The 20310-nt window shown below is 50.9% G+C and overlaps 3 protein-coding genes across 3 annotated transcripts in view; 2 read left to right on the forward strand and 1 right to left on the reverse strand.

The window, feature by feature from the left end:
• LOC128137943 (uncharacterized) overlaps window positions 1-6586 on the forward strand; it is a 27196-nt gene extending 20610 nt beyond the window's left edge. Inside the window, exons 8-9 of the mRNA XM_052779205.1 lie at window positions 691-798; window positions 6581-6586. Of these exons, the coding sequence (XP_052635165.1) occupies window positions 691-798; window positions 6581-6586 (114 nt within the window). The remainder of the gene's footprint in view (window positions 1-690; window positions 799-6580) is intronic.
• LOC128137950 (uncharacterized) overlaps window positions 6556-20310 on the reverse strand; it is a 31875-nt gene continuing 18120 nt past the window's right edge. The window contains exons 2-4 of the mRNA XM_052779212.1: window positions 8867-9199; window positions 8225-8319; window positions 6556-7583 (exon numbers count right to left, since the gene is read on the reverse strand). Coding sequence (XP_052635172.1) covers window positions 6593-7583; window positions 8225-8319; window positions 8867-9124 — 1344 coding nt within the window. The 5' untranslated portion in view covers window positions 9125-9199 and the 3' untranslated portion in view covers window positions 6556-6592. The remainder of the gene's footprint in view (window positions 7584-8224; window positions 8320-8866; window positions 9200-20310) is intronic.
• Window positions 10162-12032, forward strand: LOC128137944 (proline-rich protein 22-like). Its single transcript, XM_052779207.1, has 3 exons — window positions 10162-10264; window positions 10360-10464; window positions 10846-12032. The coding sequence occupies exons 1-3, from the start codon at window positions 10162-10164 to the stop codon at window positions 12030-12032; spliced, it is 1395 nt and encodes a 464-aa protein (XP_052635167.1).

Here is a 20310-nt window from a genome sequence, read left to right on the forward strand (position 1 = left end):
AAGGACAGGGAAAAGGAAAGGAAAAGGAAAGAAAAAGGAACGGGAAAGGAAAAGGAAAGGAAAGGAAAAGGAAAAGGAAAGGACAGGGAAAAGGAAAGGAAAGGGAAAGGAAAGGGGAAAGGAAAGGAAAAAGGAAAGGAGGCGAGGCCAGGCTGGGGGCGGCAGGTGAACCCCCTCCTCGCCTTCCCAGGTGCCTGAGGCTCCGGAGGTGGAAGGCCAGTCCAGGAAGGCTGTGGAGCTCGGACCAGCTACGCCAGAGGTGTTGCCACGGTCAGAAAGGCCTACCCCCTACCCTACGACCGCCTCCCCGAGGAAGCAAAGACGGCTTAGGGGTGTGGGTGACTCCCTTCTGAGGGGAACAGAGGGTCCGAGATGCCGGACAGAGCCTCCTCTTAGGGAAGCCTGCTGCCTCCCCGGGGCCCGGGTTCAGGGCAGCACTGGGAAACTTCCTAGCCTGGGACGGCCCACGGGCTATTGCCCACTACTGCTCTTCCGCCTGGGTGGCGACGAAGCTGCAACGCGTGGTCCGAGGGCGATCGAAAGAGACTTTGGGGCCTTGGGATGGTTGGGAGGGGAATCTGGAACACGGGTTATTTTTCCCTCTCTCCTTCCAGTTGCGGGCAGCGACACTGGAAGAAAGAGACGGACCCGGTCCGTTAATACGTGGGTCGTGGCTGGTGTCCCCGCCAGACTTTTGGGGTTTTCGATAATGGGGTGGCCGGCACGGCCCCAGGCCTGCTGGTGTCAGATGGGATTCGCCTTTCTCAAAGGGAGAAGGGGTTCTTGGCTCACGAGCTAGTGGGCCTCCTTGGCAGAGCTTTAACCTACACTCGAAGGGATGTTACAGAGGCACGCACAATCAAATCCCACAGGTGTTAAAGCTCAGCTTTATTCTTTAGTAAAAAGTTAGTTAGAACTCCGGTAACATTTTGTAAACCACAGGCTCAATGATGTAAGGGGAATTAATACCACACAGCCAACTTAAGAATTCTTAAGATTTAAAATGATGACTCAAAATGCGCGTATCACCCACCTAAAAGATGAGGGCTCTCTACCTCGAGGAGTTACCTCGGGTGGCATCCCGACCCAAGGGGGAGTCCCTGACTGCAGATCCGCTGCTCTCGGGAGGACTGATTCCAAAATGTCCTCCGGCGGGACCCTCTTTATACCCTTGTCGAATCTGATCTGCGATCTCCGGTACTGAAAGCAGAGGTCTCTGGGAGATGCCTGGGAGTCACAGGTGGATCCTGGAGGGGAGAGCTTCCTCCAAAAAAGAAAAAAACCTCAAGGGTAGCTTCCCTGGAGGAGTCTGGGGCTGCTACCTGGGATCTCTGGTCCCGAAAGCAGAGGTCAAAAGACTTTGGGAGATGCCTGGGAGGAGTCTCAGATGGATCGTGGAGTGGAGAGCTTCCAACAAAGGAGAAAAATCATCTTGGGTAGCTTCCTTGGAGGAATCTGTGCTGCTACCTGAGATGTTAGGTATGCAAAGCAGAGGTCAAAAGACTGGGAGATGCCTGGGAGGAGTCTCAGGTGGCTGGCAGAGTTGAGAGATTTATCTAAAGGAGAAAAAAAATATGTCGAGTAACATACTTGGAGGAGTCTGAGGCAGGTAGCTGCGATCTCCGGTACCGAAAGCAGAGGTCAGAAGACTCTGAGAGATAACTGGGAGGAGTCTTGGGTTGATCCCGGAGGAGACAGTTTCCTGCAAAAGAGAAAAATCATCTTGGGTACCTGCCTTGGAGAATCCAGGGCTGCTACCTGGGATCTGAGGTCCCGACAAGAAAAGGCCAAAAGACCCTGGGAGATGCCTCGGGGGAGCCTCAGGTGGACCCTGGAGGAAAGAGCTTCCTGCAGAAGAGAAAAATCACCTTGGATAGCTTCCTTGGATGAGTCTGGGGCTGCTACCTGGGATCTCAAGTCCCTAAAAGAGACAGCAAAAGACTCTGGGAGTTGCTGCGAGGAGTCACAGGTGGATCCCGGAGGGGAGAGCTTCCTCCAAAAAAGAAAAAAAATCTCAAGGATAGCTTCCTTGGAAGAGGCTGCAGCTGCTTCCTGGGATCTGATGTCCCTATAAGAAAAGGAGAAGGGTGAATGTTAAATTTCCCTGAGCAGAACTAGCACAACAGTCTAGGGGGGAAAAAAAAAAAATCGAAACTGGGACTATAACAGGGTAGGAGACTGAGCCGTTTGTCAGACAGGGCTCTGAAATTTAATAGAAGCCATTAGGGCATGTGGAGAACTAGGGGTAAATTGGTAAACTGGACTAAAAGTGCAAGAATGCAGGCAGAGACCTGAGGAGCGTCCCAGTGATTTTGGGGGACTCAGACAAGCTCTGCTAACAGAATTTTAATGATGCACTTGCAATTAGTGTCCTTGTGGGTCAAATGGCCCCCGACAGCAGAAACAAAACAAAAAAAAAAGAAAGAGAAAAAAAAGAAGAGGAGCAAAGCAACAAGAGGCTGATTTATTGGCAGTTGCTTTTGCAAGGAGTTTACAAGTGAGATAAGGATTAGGAAGAAAGATGATCAGGTACAGGGTCTGAACTAAGACCTAGAAAAAGAGAAGGAGAATGTGAAGGAACACTAGAAGAAAATGTTACTATTGTGGAAACCTGGGATATGTGCAGCAAGAAAAATATTTTTCTAAACATGTCCCTGAATGACCAGGGAAGTTAATGGATGAGGTAGTGCGTTTGGCTACAGTGGTCAAGAAGAGGAAAGGGTTAAGGAAGAGGGATGTTAAAGGAAAGAGGAATCAAGTGTACTTGTGGCTGTGCTGAGAGAAGCCTTTGAAGTGAGCAGGGGGAGAGGACTGATGGGGACCGGAGGAACCTCTCCCAGCAGAACCTAAGCTGGTTAAAGCAAAGCTGGGAGATGAGGAAACAGAATTTTTAGTCAACACTGGGGCTACGTATTCGGTCTTCAATACACTAGAAGGAAATTTAAGTAACAAAAGTATAAATGTCATTGGTGCAACAGGGACTCGTGAGACCTGGCCATTTTTCAAATCCCTGAAATTTAAACTTGGAAAACAATGGGTTACTCACCAGTTTTTATATTTGCCAAATTCTCCGAAAACTTTACTGGGTAGAGATTTACTTGAAAAGGTAGAAGCTGAAATCAGATTCAAGGATGGGGAAGTTGAAATTTTAATCCCCCAATCTAAATATGTTGAAGCCGTAGCCTTGTTGTTACAGGATACAAATCCCAAAAGGGACAAGGTACCTCGAGAAACAGAAGATGCAGTGATCCCCATCGTTTGGGCAGGAGAAGTTCCAAGAAGGTCTAAGAGAGCGGAACCAGTAAGAATCGATCTAAACCCAGGATTGTCACCAGTAAGAATTAAACAATACCCTTTAAAATTAGAAGTGAGAACTGGCTTGGTACCAATAGTTCAAAAATTCTTAAAATATAAGTTGCTAACAGAATGTGAGTCAAAATATAATACACCTATCTTACCAGTAAAGAAAGCTAACGGAAAAGATTACCGTTTAGTCCAGGACCTTAGAGCACTAAATCAGAGAGCACAAGATACACATCCAGTAGTTGCAAACCTGTATACGTTACTAACTACCCTCACCAGTGAACAAAGCTTTTTGCTTTTGAGTGGGAAAACCCTGAAACAGGGCGAAAGACACAATATACTTGGACGGTTCTCCCACAAGGCTTCAAGAATAGCCCAACTATTTTTGGAAATCAGCTGGTGAATGAATTAGAGATTTGGAGAAAAGAAAATGGACAGGGAACTGTATTACAGTATGGAGATGACATCTTAATTGCAGCGGAATCTCGGGAAATTACTGTGTATGTACCACATACGGTAGTCACAGTTTTGGAACAAAAAGGGGGGCATTGGTTGTCCCTCAGCCGTATGCTGAAATACCAAGTGGTACGGCTAGAACAAGATGACATTGATCTCAAGACCACTGCAGTTACAAATCCTGCAGTGTTCCTCTCCACTGATTGAGCGGAGAGTTCACCAGAACACGATTGCTTACAAACTGTAGAGGAAATATATGCTAGCCGTCGGGATCTTAAAGACGCTCTGTTAGAAAATCCAGACTGGGAGTTATACGCTGACGGCAGTAGTTTTGTTCGCGATGGGAAGAGACTGTCAGGATACGCTGTGACGACCTTAGATGGCATAGTAGAGGCAGGATCCTTATCTCCCAAAACATCAGCCCAAAAGGTAGAACTAATGGCCTTAACTTGAGCATTGGCACTGAGTGAAGGGAGAAAGGTTAATATTTGGACAGATTCTAAGTATGCTTTTGGAGTTGTACATGCCCATGGAGCCATCTGGAAAGAGAGAGGACTACTATCAGCACAAGGAACTGAAATCAAGCGTGCTGCACAAATACGAGAACTATTACAGAGCATTCAAAAGCCGATGGTGGTAGCAATAATGCATTGCAAAGCCCACCAAAAAGGAAATAGTGAAACTGTAAAAGGAAATTGGAAGGCCGATTGTCTTGCTAAAAAGGCAGCTCTAAAGGAGCCAAAATTTGAAGAGGCTTTAATTCCAGGGCCTCGTTTAGAATTACCACCACCAAAATGTACTGAGAAGGAAGATTAATTAGCAGAACAGATAGATTGCTCCAAAAATGGACAAGGTTGGTGGATAACACCGCTAATGCCATTATTGATTCCTGAAAGAATGATGGAAACTTTGCTCAAGAGATTACATCAGGAGATGCATACAGGAGAAGACGCATTGACAATAACTGCAAAAAGAAATATTTTTGGACCAAAGATACAAAGGGTAGCAGACATGGTAGTAAAAAAAGTGTACCATCTGCTGTGCTAATAATCCAAAAATTGGGAAAAAGGTTATAGGAGGAATTGTGAAACAAGGAATAACTCCTGGGGAATACTGGCAAATAGATTGTTCAGAGCTACCTAGGTATAACCAATATAAATATTTATTGATATTGGTAGATACCTTTTCTGGCTGGCCAGAGGCTTTCCCTTGCCGTACCAACAAAGAGCTAGAGAGGTAATTAGAATCTTATTGAAGGAAATAATACCCCGATTTGGTATTCCAGAAGGAATCTCCTCTGATAATGGGCCTCATTTTATGGCAGAAGTCATGCAAGGGCTTTCTAAATTTTTACAGATTAAGTGGGAATTACACACCCCTTGGAGGCCACAATCAAGTGGGAAGCTAGAAAGAATGAATCAAACTCTTAAAAGGCAACTTGCTAAACTGTGTCAAGAAAACACACCTTAAATGGGTAGAAATTTTACCTATAGCTCTTTTACAAATTTGAGTAACTCCTAGGGTCAAAGAGAAAGTAAGTCCTTTTAAGGTTGTTTATGGGAAAGCATATCCCATGAATCTTTCTAACATCACAGGAGACCAAATGCTTATAAAAGGGCAGGCTGATGTTAAAGAGTATTTGATTTCTCTTTCGCATGCTTTATCTTCACTACACAGGTATCTAAATCAGAAGGTCTCTCTCCTGCTGGATAAAGGCGGAAAGGACCTTACACCATGTTATTGAAAACCTATACTGCAGCCAAAGTAGAAGGAATGGACTCCTGGATTCATTACACACGAGTGAAAAGAGCACCAGAACCAGATCAGGAAAAGTGGACAGCCACAGACTGGGAAACTCAAATTTCAGCTAATCTGAGACCATTGAACTTTGAGAGAATGAAGAACCTGAATATTATAATATCCCATTTGGTACTGGCAGGAGGTCAAGAGAATTTGGTTTTACAGCTTATCCAGTCCTTTGGGCAAATCCAGAATGTTAGCGTAACCGCTTGTCTCCCTCCATCTGAGTTGGCAGACAATCCTTTAAATTGGGGACTATTACCTTCGGACTTAGAAAAAAGTTCTTCTAAGAAAGAAAAAGAACAACAATGGAAATAGGGTGGTTAAATAACATATTACATGGAACAGGATCCTCCCTTACTGGATGGCTGGCAAACCTAATTTAAACTTCGATCACTGTTGTCATTACTACACTCATACTTTGTGTTGTTTTAAGTTCTATCAAGAGACTGGTTTTACAAGCCACGGCTAGAGCATATAGAACGATAAAATGAAGTAGTGAGACTTATGAGACTCATATGAAGAGATCTCATAGTCTCAAAGGGGGGAAATGATGTACTTAAGAAATTATGTACTTAAGCCACATGAAAAAGGCCACAAAGGTCTTGTGAAACAAGATCCCCTTTGTATAACCAATGCATGCCTTGCTAACGACTGTGCCCCTGAAGAAGAACTAAAAGACTGATAAGAAGGGAACATCCTACCCCAGGAGGCGCCGAAAAGTTGAGTAATTGCTAATAGGCATGAAGTCAGAAAAATCTTTGAAAACTGGAGGAAAGGTAAAGGTGGCAGGGGGAGATCATGACCACCAACTCAATTCCACACCAAAAAGACTTACCCCCCCACTCTCTCCTTGAGCATGCGCTGTAGAAGAAAAGAACGCTGTACCTTTAATTCCAAGCAGGGAAACTTTAGCCCAATAGAAACTGTGCTAGATAAGCGACTCCCAGTAATAGTTTTGGGAAGAACTTTGGAAATCGAATATGTATAACTGAACTGTATAAATTGCTTGCCCGTTTAGGCATGAGGGGTGCTAGCGTTGCAGATTACCACCTAGCCCCCATCTTTGCGTAAACATGAATTGGAATAAAATACCTCTGCTCTGTGTCTGTATTGGCATTTTGCACACCGGGTAAACGACCCCACTTTTGGGACAACAGTGGGGCAGGCAAAGCACCGCATCCCACAGGCCGAGGGGCTCAGGCACCCACGTCGCTGCCGGAGGATTGCCGGCAAGAGGTTTGGCATCTGGAGAGGGGCTGCTGGGCCAGGGTGCCCAGGCACCCACCCCACTCCCCCAGCCGCAGCCACGAGTGCTCTCAGTGCTGGAGCAGAGGCCGTAGCAGCTGCCTGTGCCCAAGCCTGTCCCCAGCGGAGGGAAGACTTTGCTGGCGAGGAGCAATCCAGTGAAGGCGTTGCCAAAATTGCTGGGCTTGAAGTTGCTGCCGGGCCAGGAGGGTGCCGAGGGGTCCTTGTGCAGGAGGAGGGGTGGCAACGCCTGGGCACCGTTCAGCTCCGGGGAGCTGCAGAGCAGGGAGTCCCCGAGGCCGTTGGGGAAGGTCGCGGCCACCGCCTGCGCTTTCCAACCCGGCTGGTCCACCAGCTTGTCCGCCACCTCCTTCTCGGACCCGGGTGTCTTCTTGGAGCCCTTCCCGCAGAGCCGGACCACCCTGATGCTCTCACCACGCGGACAGCTCTGGCGGCCGAGGTCCTCGAGGCTCCTCAAGGCTGAAGCGCTCCCCAGGCTCTTGTACTGCACCAGTGCGCAGTGCTTGCTCAGCAGCTCAGGGAAGTCTGACGTGTATTTCCGCACATCTGAGGGCAGCTTGCGGCCTGGCCGCAGGATGCGGATGGAGGCGATGGTGCCGAAGGGGCTGAACATCCTCGTGATGGTCTTGAGGAAATTCTTCTGGAGCAGCAGCAGCATGTCCTGCTCCAGAGGCAGCAGCTCCCAGGCCAGCAGCAGTTTGCTGGGGGGGATGCTCAGCAGGGACTCGGGGATGGGGACCCATGATACCGAAAAGCTGGTCGAAGAAACTCTCTAAGACTCATTTTGGAGTTTTAGAAAGCAGGCATTCTTTATTGCAGCGCTGGATGCATGGGGGATAGTTCCACCTAGCGTGCATGCCACAGCTTCAGCACAAACAGGTTATATGGAGTAACTAATTACATAGTAATCAGATTAGTATACATAAAAATTATTGTAACTGAGTACCATAGTACTGCCTACATCTGATCATGCGCAATGGTTCTTCATTTGAGTCGAAGGGCTGCTTTTGCAACCACTGATCCATTTGAAATTCTGTTGGCTGACCTTCAAGTCTTGTTTGTCATCCTTGTTCTTTGATCTTGGAGCTTAACATGGTTTCAGTCATATATGGTCAGTTTCAATATTAATCTTATCTAATGTACAGGAACATCCAGTCATAAGAGCAAAGAACTGTAAAACTTAGGAGTAACTACCTCTACTAGTTAATTACTTGGCTACACTTCTGTCTATTTTTTCAGTCATAGTGTTAGTATAAGATTTCTAATAATTATTTACCAAATCTCACTTTTACAGTCATCTAGCAGCAAACCAGTTTCCATGGCTGGTACAAAATATTAAGACCAAAAAATATTTAGACATACCATACAGAATGTATGGACATATGTTATCACCCACCGCCTCACTTTGGTGCCCTCCTCGTTCACCTCCAGCAGCTCTGAGAACTGCAGGGCGTAGAGCGTCAGCCACCAGTCATGCGTCAGGTATTCCACCTGAGGGAGAGAGGGGGCCACTGCGTCACTGTGGGTCTCCCCAGGCAGGGACCACCCTAAACCCATCATCCAGGCAGGCTGCAACCCCATCAACCTGAGGTCATGGCAAGGCAATATCCCCCATTCAGGATTTGTGGGAGAAGGTCCCCTGTGCTCCCGGACCACAGCAAGAAGACACAGCTTCCCTGTACATCACACCACCAGTGCTTCCCTGCAGTTTTTTAGTTAAGGGATGATCTCTCCCAGAGCAGCCTGGGGGAACCACGGGCAGAAGAGTTGAACCCAGCCCTGGGGCTGGGGTTTGAGGACTGCTCACCGCTTCCCCAGCCACCCTCCCTGGGTGGAGAACTGCTGCGGCCCATTGAAGGCAGAGAGCAGGGCCCAGCTCTGCACCACCAGCGCTTTGCCGGGACACAGACGGCCTGAGCAGAGCCTGGACCTCCCCGTACACCTCACCGCAGACAGCCAGAGCACACCCAGACACCCAGGCATCCTCCACGTGGAGGCCACTTCCCACCCCGGCTGGCCAACGCAACGGGCTGCCTACCTTCTTCAAGGACGTCAGCAGTTTGATGCTGACGAAGCCCATCTTGTTCTTCTGGACATGTTTCAGGAGGAAAGCATCCTTGGCCAGGTTCTCGTCAGAGAGGTAGAATTCCACCTGGGACACCACCCTCCTGACCAGCTGCCGGTCAGGCATGGAGTAGCTGCAGTCCAAGAGATCAGCCCCCAGAACATCGCTCGCATTGCAGAAGCTCCCGGCAAAGCAGCAGGGACACGGGTGTGACTTGGTGGCCTTTGGCATGTGCAGCACTGCCCGGTCCCAGCCACAGCGGTGCAGATGGCAGAGTGTTGAGGAGCGGGCTGGCTCAGCTGCGCTCTGAAATGAAATAAAGTTTTATGGTTTTAGAAGTGCACTTGCCTTCACGCCCCCAGCATCGGTCCCTGCCACAAGTTACGCAGTACCTGGCCTCGCACAATCTTGCAGCCAGAGGTGCCTCACGAACAGAGAGCAATCTCTTTAATTAACAGGATACAGGCCAGGAGAGATCTTAGGCCTCCGGTTCACAGCAGTTGTCCCGACTCCCCCAGCCCACACACTGTTCACACGGCGGGAGCGAGAGGCCTGTGTTCCTACCAGGGTGTCCTTGGTAGCGCCGAATCCGCCAAGCACCAGGAGGGGATGTACTAACCCCATCCCTGGGGTCCCACAGAGCACAGACAGCCACAGCGCCCCGACATCGGATGTTGTGCAGAATCCAGTCCTTTTCTGGGAGCACGCGGCGGCGGGTGCTGTCTCCTCCTGGGTGTCACGCACCCAGGGAAAGCACCGCCCCCTCCGAGGGGGATCCAGAGCTGCTGCTTTTCTCACCAGGAAGACTAAAAGACCTGACAGCATTACTGGAGCGAGGGCTGGGGGAAAGCGTGCCACCGAGCGACACCGCGTGCCCTTCCTTTGCGCCCTCGAGGTCCTTTTTCCTATTTCTGCGTCACTCCGGTCAACGCAGCGAACAGGAGCATGGGCAATAGTCACAAATGCATTTGCCATCTGGCGCAATGAGGCTGTGGGTGCAGCTGCAGCTTGGTCCCCACTCGGCTTGGCTGAATCAACTTGTTCTTTTTCCCCCACCTGAAAAATACTATTGAAAGCAAAGAGTATTTGCACCCACAGACCCTGAGAGCCACCTGTAGGCCCCGGGGGCACCCCAGCCTCCCTTAACCCTTTCCCTCCCCAGGAGGAGCTGGGGAGGCTCTTGGGGGTGGGGCGGAACACAGGGAGCCCCCGCATTCCTTCCGGGGAGACGCCAAAGAGTCCTTAGCAGCCAACAGCCAGAAGGGACCATGGCGCGGCCACCAATGCAGCTCCCACTGCCTGGGCCCTGGGGCCCCCCGGTGCCCCAGCTTTTTCAGCCATTTGTGCTCCCCGGAACCTTCTACCCTCGAGGTAGGGACCGACCCCAACCCCTGCAGCCCAGGGACGCTCCTGCAGGGCAACAGCAGAGGTGACCACCGGCCATCGCTCCTGTCTCTCTCTCTCAGGCTCAGCCAACCTGTGCCATCTGCCCGCGCAGGAGCAGCCCTTCCCTGCAGCCTGGGCACCCCTGGCAGGGGGGGCACCCCAGGCCCCCCAGGCACCACCAGCAGGTATGGCACCCCAGTCTGCTCTGGCACCTTCGCCATCCCCATCACACCCGTCCCCCCGGCACTTTTCGCGTGGGGGTTCAGCAAGCCCCGGTGAGCATCCTTGCCCTCGCCCGGGCGGCGCGTGCCCAGTAAAGCTGATCTGCAGAGAATTCCCCAAATATTTGGGGCCATCTCTCCCGTTTCACCTCCTAGATGCGAGTCTCCTCCCTGATTTACAACCCCGTCCCACCGGCACAGCAGCTCACCCCGTGGGGATCGCCCCGGCCACAAGCTCCCCACGCGCCTGGCCCAGAGCTGGGGGATGTCGGCCATCGGGGCCGGCTCGGCGGGTGCCCCTGGAGAGTCCCCCCGGCCCAGCACGGCTCCCCCTCACCCACACAGGTCTGCAGAGGGCTCCATGTGGCTGCCTCTTCGACCCCCGGGTCTTCCGCATCCAGTGGACAACCACCGACCTGCCTCCACCGGCCACCGCCACGCTCGGCCAAGGCGCCGCTTCTCTGCCGGGTGCTGCCCTGTGGGGTCCCGGGGGCTGCGGGGCCCCCCTGGCCTGGGTAGCCCCAGGGACCCCCCAGGGCCAACCACAATACCTTGCACCCTACGAAAATCAGAGGAGTGGGGTGGCCCCAGCCCCTCTGGAGCTGCCAGTGTCCATCCCCGGCTACCAGCACATCGAGGGGCAGTTGGCACAGATCAACATCTCCAGCACGGCCACCCCTGTGGGGGCACCCCCAGGCAGCGACGTCCCCCTGGGCAGCAATGTCCCCCCCAGGCCCTGCGCTGCCGCCCACAACCAAGCCCTCGGGGACACTGCAGGCGACCTTGCAGTGTCCGAGGAGATACTCCTGGAAGAGGCCCTAAGGCTCTTCGGTTGCTCCCTGGATGGAGTGGGGGTCAGCCAGGATGGTCCCAGCAGCGGCCCCATGCCTGGGGACCCTGCTGGCACCAGCGGAGAGGGGAGAGGGATGGCCGCAGCCACCCCAGCGCTGCCAAAACCCATCCCCGGCTACGAGGACATCGAGGGGCCGTTGGCCAAGATCAACACCTGCGGCATGGCCACCCCTGCGGGGGCACCCCCAGGCAGCGACGTCCCCCCGGGCAGCGACGTCCCCCCCAGCCCCTGCGCTGACCCCCACAACCAAGACCTTGGGGAGCCCGTAGGTGAACTTGCAGCGTCTGAGAAAGTGGCTCTCCAAGAGGCCCTAGTGCTCTTTGATTGCTCCCTGGATGGGGTGGGGGTCAGCCAGGATGCTCCCAGCAGGAGCTCCATGCCCGAGGACGCTGGTGGCACCGGTGCAGCCACCCCCGACCGTGACTTCAGCTCGCTCTCGCTGCCTGAGGAGCTGCTCACCCCTGACTACTGCATCCCCGAGCTCAGCGACATCATGCTGAGCCTCAAAATATCCAGCGTCATCGGGATGGAGCCCCAGGAGCCGTGGCAGGATGCGGGGCTGGACCTGCCACCATCCCCACCTGCCGTGGCAGACAAGCCGAGGAAGAGGCAGGCGCAGAGCTCCTTGCCAATGCCACCCAGCAAGCGCAGGGCTCTCGCAGCCAACGTGGGGGTGTGAGGGGGGGCTTAGACAAGGGTGAGATGGAGATGGGGGGAGGGGGGAGGAGAGAAGGGGTGGGGTATATGGCGGGGGTGGGGCTAGGGAGGGGTCAGACCAGCTTTGATGGGACCTTTTCTCTTATCTTTTCAATTAAAAGCTGTTTCTCCAGAACCGCTCCGCGCCTGTGTGGGAGGGGGAGGGAGCGCGGGGGGCACCGGGAAAGAGCATCCACGAGGTGCAAAAGCCCCGCTGAGCCCCATATCCGAGCCGGCGAGCCCCGAGGGGAACCGAGCCACCCCCAGGGCCGAGTCACCACCAGCAGGGCAGGTGATGGGGGGGGGGGGGGGGCGCGGATGACTCCCCTCTCCCCTTCCGCAGGGGAAGCAGCCCTTTGGTGGGGAAGCCAGGACAGACAGGTCCCTGCAGGACTCACGGACACAGCCCCACGCAGAAACCAGCATGGAGCCCCTGGGACAAGGACACACCTTGGGGGTCAGGGGGGACACGGACACACACAACAACAAGGGCTGCAAGGCCTTCGTCTTGAACACCACCAGCGTCCCCTCCAGCGGGGACAGGGCTCGGTGCAAAGCCCTTCAAAGCCTCAAGACCATCACACCCTTCCTTGGGTCCCACCGACCTCAGCCCCAGAGCCCAGCTTTGCCTCACTGACACAGCAAAATAACCCCAAATCACCCCAAGAATGGCGAGGGAGGAAGCTGCAGGCCAGGCAGGGACCCTCCTCCCCTTGTCTGGCTGCACCTTGGGCAGCCGCAAGACCAGGAAGGGGGGAGAAAAAATCACAAGGAAGGAAAAAAAAAAAAAAAATCACTGCACCAGCCAGAAAGTGCCTGGAAACTTCATCTCTCTTTATTGCCCATTTCCCATGCGAGCTCCACAACCTGGGAGCAGCGCAGCCAACGGCACCTTCGAGAAGCAGCCTCACCTTTCTGGGTCTGCCTTGCAGAAGGTGCAGGGTGAGGTCCCTGTCGGGGCGGTCCCCCAGCACCGGAGGGGTCTGGGGGGGCCGAGCCCCTTCCTTCGGGCAGTCCCAGGGGTGCCGCTGGGGCGGCGGGAGCCGCTCTGGACCCCGGGCAGGCGCAGTGCCGTTGGCAACAGCACGGCACAGCTCCTGGTGCCGTTGCTGCTCAGCGTCTCGCCTCGCACGCTGACTCGCCCCAAGCATTGTCCTTGCCCCAAAACCATCCCCTGGAGCAGCTGCACCGCCACCGCCACAGCTCTCAGGGGCCACAGAGGGTTATTCTGCTCAAGAGGAGGAGGAAAAACGAAAGAAAAGAAAAAGCCCCAAACCCAAACGTAAAGGAGCCTCAGCGCCGGAGGACGAGCTCTCCCAAAGCATCCTGGGGGAACCACGGGCAGAAGAGTTGAACCCCGCCCTGGGCTTGCTTTGAGGACTGCTCACCGCTTCCCCAGCCACCCTCCCTGGGTGCAGAACTGCTGCAGCACGTTGAAGGCAGAGAGCAGGGCCCAGCTCTGCACCACCAGCGCTTTGCCGGGACACAGACAGCCTGAGCAGAGCCTGCACCTCCCTGTACACCTCACCGCAGACAGCCAGAGCACACCCAGACACCCAGGCACCCGCCACGTGGAGGCCACTTCCCACCCCGGCTGGCCAACGCAACGGGCTGCCTACCTTCTTCAAGGACGTCAGCAGTTTGACGCTGACGAAGCCCATCTTGTTCTTCTGGACATGTTTCAGGAGGAAAGCATCCTTGGCCAGGTTCTCGTCAGAGAGGTGGAATTCCACCTGCGACACAATTCTCCTGACCAGCTGCAGGTCAGGGATGGAGTAGCTGCTGAGGCAAGGGGAGTCAAAAGAATCTCAGTAGATATAATAAAGGGGGATGAAAGATGATGTTTAGCGCTTACATTGTTGAAATTAGCCGAGGCAGAGACAGTCTTTGATAAGAAGAGCTGGTCCCAAGGACCAGCCAATGAGGTAGAGACAGTTCCTCATAAGAAGCAGGAGCAGGCCCCAAGAGCCAGCTAAGACTGGTCTTGCGGCTTGGGTGAATACCAAGAAACCACTGAGCCTGCGCAAGAAAAAAGGTTACCAGCGGTGACGAAGAGGAGTCATCTATCTTCATCTCTGCGACCACCAGACGACCACCATAAAGAGACACTGCACGAGCGCAGTTGAGAGGAGACTATGGAAATGACCTCTCGCAGCTGATTTTAATAGGAAGCGGGGATAGGTCATGCACATGTATAGGCGTATTGTGAATATGTAACACTTGACTGTATAAACTTGAGACAAACTGCCGAGTCGGGTGCGCATGACTTTGGTGGGACTACCCCCCGTGCTGCCCAGCGCTGAATGAACATACCTACTTTACAATCTCACTGACTGTGGAGTCTGTTTCTGCACGTCAGTTTGGCGAGCCAGCCAGGAGACTCTCTGCTCGGCTGCGGGACCGACTGCGGAGCGGACGCCCCTCGGCGCGCCCCGAGTGCTTTCCTCGGAGGAGCCTCCGCTGCCAGCCGCTCACCGTGGGAGCAGAAAACAACCTCCTGAAGCCGCGGACCAAACGGTATGTGTCTCAGAGGGAGCCTGTAAATCGTACGGGCCAGGGCAGCTGGTAAATCGCGCAGAGACGTCTGGCGTGCAGCGTAGTCCCCGTATGGGAGGAGGGTACCCTGTGTGGTAACAAGGGGGGATTTGCTGACCGATAAAGCGGCCGCTAGCGATCTTGGGGGTAGATCGAGCAAATCCGGGGTGACCGCTGCATCTCGGTATTGGGAGCCAGGACGGACCTGTCGATGACTGGTATATAAGAGGCAGGAGAAGGGCAGGCGCATCCCCTCGCAATTGCGCTTGGTTTATGGGGTTTATTTTTGCAGCTGCTGAAAGTTTGTCAACTGGAGCGATGATTGTATGATGTGGATGTTTGGAAATTTATGTTAAAGATTTTGTGTGGGTGTGTGGAAATGATATGTTGAAATTTATAGGTGTATGTATGTTTGTTAATGTGTGAATGTCTTTACGTATTAATAGGGGTGATTCCCTGCTTTGTATGTGGGCTTGTAACTGGACTATATAGTAATTAGCATCCGGCTTGGGTTTTGTTGAAGTGTAAATCTTGTGGGAGAAGGTGGTACTGTACATCTAGCAGATGGAAACTAGACTGCCTTGAGTGTTTCCCCCAAATTCCACACTTTTATGATTGGGAAAGAGTTCACTAAGAATCCAAAATAGTGAGATTGGTGTGTAAAGGAAAATTTAATTCCAGAAATTTGGGACGTGTGGGAGGGAAACTGGGGGAAGACTATAAAGAAGTGTAAGGAACGATTTGCATGGAAGCTTATTAAAAGGAGAAGCCAAAATCAAACTTAAGAATCATTAGGAAGAGTATTAAAATGGGAAACAATCAAGGAGGAGTATTGAGGAAGAGTCCTCTGGGTTGTGTAATTGCCCACTGGAAAGATATTGTTGGGACCGGAGGTATGGAAAGTAAAAAGAACCTTATTAAATACTGCAATCAATGGTGGCCGTTGTACAAGTTAGAAGGTGATGCTAAGTGGCCACTTAATGGGTCAACAGATTATAATACTTTATTACAACTAATGCTGTTCTTAAGGAGAGAAGGAAAATGGATGAGGTTTCGTATGCAGACATGTTTTTCACCCTCCGAAACCATCCGGAGTGGCAAAGGGACTGCGGAATGGTACCCCCACAGGACCCCATGGTGCTTGCACTTGAGCGAGAGAACAACAAGGAGCTTAGAGGTAAACTGAGGCGGTGTTGTTCGGCATGTAGTATTGGACAAAGATGTACAAAGACAAATAAAATCCATCAGGCACCAGAACAAGATCTAACTGGTTTGTTTAAGCCTCCCCCTCGACCACAGGAACAGGATGCAGACTCGGATAGAACTCCGACCCCCCTGAACAGCCCTGTATCTTCCCGTACTAGGAAGAAAACTACCTCAACAGCTTTACAAGTACCTCTCCGAGAGGCGGTGGGGCCAGATGGTGGGACAATGTTAATCAAAGTACCCTTTTCTACTGCTGACCTAGGGGAATGGAAAAAAGTTGCAAAAGATTATAGGAGAGATCCGATAGGTGTAACTAAGCATTTCCAATTTACTGTAAAACAGCATAACCCTGATTGGAAGGATATACAGCTATTATTGGAATATATGACTGAGACAGAGAAACAGCTGATTTTAAAAACAGCAGGGAACCTTGCTGAAGATCATTATAAGATTACAGGAGGGGACATTAAGGAATATTTCCCTCTCCAAGACCCAAAGTGGGGTGTTAATAGATCTGCACATATGGAAAGATTGCAGGGGTATCAGGAGTGGATTACAAAAGGAATAGAGAGAGCAATCCCCAAAACTATAAATTGGTCAGCTTTATATGCAGTTAAACAGAGTCCTGCCGAGTCTCCATCCGAATTCCTGGATCGACTGAGGGATGTAACGCACCGCAGCACACCGCTGGATCCTGGGTCAGAGGTAGGAATACAACAATTAGTCTCCCTGTTTTTGGGTCAATCTACAAGGGATATAAGGCGCAAACTTCAGAAATTACGGCCTACAGAGAGTAGGAATTTAGAAATATTGTTGGATGAAGCATGGAGAGTATGTAGTAACAGAGAGGAAGGATATAGGCAAGGGCAAAGGAAATTAATGGCTGTTATCCAGGAAGAAAGAGGAAGAGGGCCTAGACGAGACTTGCCCCGACTGGGCAAGGATCAATGCTCTTTGTGTAAGAAATTCGGTCATTGGAAAAAGGAATGCCCAAGGAACAAGGAGGATCAGAGGGCTCAAACAGGAAGAACGGTAGCCCATGTGAAGGGAGATTGACGGGAACCTGGGGAATCTACCCTAGCGGATCCACTGGTTATAATTAAGCTAGGGAAAACACAACAAGAGGTAGAATTTTTGGTAGATACAGGAGCAACATACTCGGTTCTGAATCAAGCTTTGATGCCCCTGGGAGATGATTATGTCATGGTGAAAGGAGCGACTGGCCAAAGTGAAAAGGCATATTTTTGTAAACCTTTAGAATATAAATTAGGAAAACAGTGGGGCATTCATAAATTTTTATATATGCCCAACTCCCCAAAGGCACTTTTGGGAAGGGACTTGTTGGAACAATTGGGAGCAAAAATTGTATTCAAAAAGGGAGAAATTACTCTGGAGGTAAAAGATCAGCAATATATTCAAATATTGAGCCTAACCTTAACCAGTCTCCCCCTAGAAGGAAGCATTAACGAGGACGTCTTAAACCAAGTGTACCCGGGGGTATGGGCTACCGATGTACCTGGAAGAGCGAAAAGTGCTCCACCTGTTGAAGTCAGGATCAAGGAAGGCCGAAAGCCGGTAAGAATTAAACAATATCCCCTAAAGAAGGAAGACAGAGAAGGAATCCGGCCGGTGATAGAAAAATTTTTGCAGTTGGGATTATTAAAAGAATGTGAGTCTGAATTCAATACCCCTATATTACCTGTTCGGAAGCCCGATGGGTTATATTGGGTGGTCCAAGACTTACGGGCGGTGAATAAGATAACTGAAGATCTTTACCCGGTAGTGGCGAACCCATATACCCTGTTCACCGTATTAACACCTGAACTGACTTGGTTTACTGTTTTAGATTTGAAGGATGCTTTCTTTTGCCTCCCTCTCCATGAAGCCAGCCAAAAATTATTTGCATTTGATAGGGAAAACCCCAAGAGTGGTCGAAAGACCCAGCTCACTTGGACGGTGTTGCCACAAGGATTTAAGAATAGTCCTACCATTTTTGGCAATCAGCTTGCGAAAGACTTAGAATCCTGGGAAGCCCCGTCTGAGGAAGGGAAGCTGTTGCAGTATGTGGATGATATCCTGATCGCCACCAAAACAGAGAAAGATTGTATGACATGGACGGCGAGTCTGTTGAATTTCCTGGGACTCCAGGGGTACCGGGTATCCAAGAAAAAGGCACAGGTAATGCAACGCAAAGTGAATTATTTGGGCTATGAAATTAGTGCGGGACAAAGAACTTTGGGACAGGCACGTAAAGAGGCAATATGCCAAACTCGGAGACCTCAGACAGTAAAAGAGTTACGGACTTTTCTGGGAATGACGGGGTGGTGCCGATTGTGGATCTATAATTATGGATTGCTTGTTAAACCACTGTACGTGTTGACAGCCACTGAGCAGAAACACCTTGAGTGGAACAAGGAGACCGAACGAGCCTTTGAGCTACTGAAAAAGGCTTTGATGTCGGCCCCGGCCTTAGGACTCCCAGATGTGAGTAAGCCGTTTCTTCTTTACTCCCACGAGAAGCAGGGCATTGCCCTGGGAATATTAGCACAAAACCTGGGTCCGTATCGACGGCCAGTTGCCTACCTTTCTAAGCAGTTAGACACGACTGCAAAAGGTTGGCCTGGATGCCTGCGGGCGGTTGCGGCTGTGATATTGAATGCACAGGAAGCCTGAAAGTTTACTCTGGGCCAGAAAATGACTATTTTGGTGTCTTACACAGTATCAGCAGTACTGGAAGCGAAAGGTGGACATTGGCTCTCTCCGCAAAGACTCCTGAGATATCAAGCTATATTGGTAGAGCAGGACGATGTGGAGATTGTAGTCACTAACATTGTCAACCCAGCTTCTTTTCTCAGCGGGAACACAGGAGAACCGGTACATCGTGACTGTTTGGAAACCATCGAAGCAACATACGCCAGTCGCCCAGACCTGAAAGACAGCCCCATGGAAAACGGGGAAACTTGGTTCACAGACGGAAGCAGTTATGTCCTAAATGGTAATCGACACGCGGGATACGCCGTCACCACCAGCTAAGAGGTAATAGAATCAGGGGCTTTGCCTATGAACACCTCCGCACAGAAGGCAGAAATAATTGCTCTAACCCGCGCCCTGGAATTGGCCCAGGGCAAAGTTGTGAACATTTATACAGACTCAAAATATGCCTTTGGAGTTGTACACGCACATGGAGCAATTTGGAAGGAGAGAGGACTATTGAGTTCTCAGGGGAATAATATCAAACACGCAGAAGAAATTCTGAAGTTACTGGAAGCTGTCCAGCTCCCTAAGAAAGTAGCAATTATGCATATTAAGGCACACCAGAAAGTGAGCTCAGATTCAGAAAGAGGGAATGAGCTGGTGGACAGAGAGGCAAAACAAGTGGCCAAAACAAAGGTAAAAACAGAAGGGGCCTTAATACCTGATAGGCAGATTTCCCTAGAAGGTAAGCCAGAATACACCAAGGAAGATCAGAAGCTCATTACAGATTTAGAAGGGTCATATAATGAAGAGGGGTGGGCTCATACGCCACAAGGAAAGTTAATCATTCCCTCTTGCTTATTATGGCATTTGATACGGGAGGAACATAGGAAAAGACATTGGGGAACAGAGGCTCTGTATAATCATTTGATAAGAGAAATTGTGGCTAGAAATTTGTACACCACGGTGAGACAGGTGACTCAACAGTGTGATCTTTGCCTCCAGACTAATCCTAAGAATACCCCAAGGCGGAAATGGGCCAGATTGGAAAAGGGAACGGGCCTGGACAACAATGGCAAATTGATTTTACAGAACTTCCAAGAAAAGGGGTGTATCGATATTTATTGGTATTAACTGATACCTTTTCAGGTTGGCCAGAAGCATTCCCAACAAGAACGGCTAAAGCTCGGGAGGTAACTAAAATATTGGTGCAAGAGATAATACCATGGTTTGGGGTTCCAGCAACCATATCCTCTGACAGAGGACCACATTTTGTCTCAAAAATAGTACAACAAATTAGCCGCCATTTGGGTATAGATTGGCAGCTTCACACTCCATATCACCCCCAGTCGAGTAGTCAAATGGAAAAAATGAACCACTTAATCAAACAGCAAACTGTGAAATTAGGACAAGAAGCAAATTTGACATGGCCTCAGTCTCTCCCTTTAGCCCTTCTGCATATACGAACAAGACCAAGGGCGAAAGAAGGACTGAGCCCCTTTGAAATTCTGTATGGACAACCCTATGGGATACAGAGAGGGGTGTCTGTACAAGCGGGGGATGAAATTATGACTTCTTACATGGTAGCATTAAGTAAGCAACTTAATAAAATCAGGAAGCATGTGGTAGGGACTCGAGGGAGAGGTTTGGAGGGGCCTGTACATAATATACAACCAGGAGATTATGTGTACATAAAGTCTCTTACAGAAAAAACTCTGGAGCCGCAGTGGGAAGGACCATTTCAAGTATTACTTACCTCCTTCACCCCGATTAGGATCAAGGAACAGAGCGCCTGGATCCATCACACTAGGGTGAAGAAGGCGCCC

This window comes from Harpia harpyja (genome assembly GCF_026419915.1).
Source record: "Harpia harpyja isolate bHarHar1 chromosome 5 unlocalized genomic scaffold, bHarHar1 primary haplotype SUPER_5_unloc_1, whole genome shotgun sequence".
NCBI classification, from domain to species: domain Eukaryota; kingdom Metazoa; phylum Chordata; class Aves; order Accipitriformes; family Accipitridae; genus Harpia; species Harpia harpyja.

Bases quoted from the DNA above. Each gene is read 5' to 3' on its own strand.
- LOC128137944 (XM_052779207.1), top strand. From the start codon at position 10,162: ATGGCGCGGCCACCAATGCAGCTCCCACTGCCTGGGCCCTGGGGCCCC. The intron at 10,265-10,359 runs GTAGGGACCGAC...TCTCTCTCTCAG, and splicing joins CGGAACCTTCTACCCTCGAG to GCTCAGCCAACCTGTGCCAT. The intron at 10,465-10,845 runs GTATGGCACCCC...TCACCCACACAG, and splicing joins CCCCCAGGCACCACCAGCAG to GTCTGCAGAGGGCTCCATGT.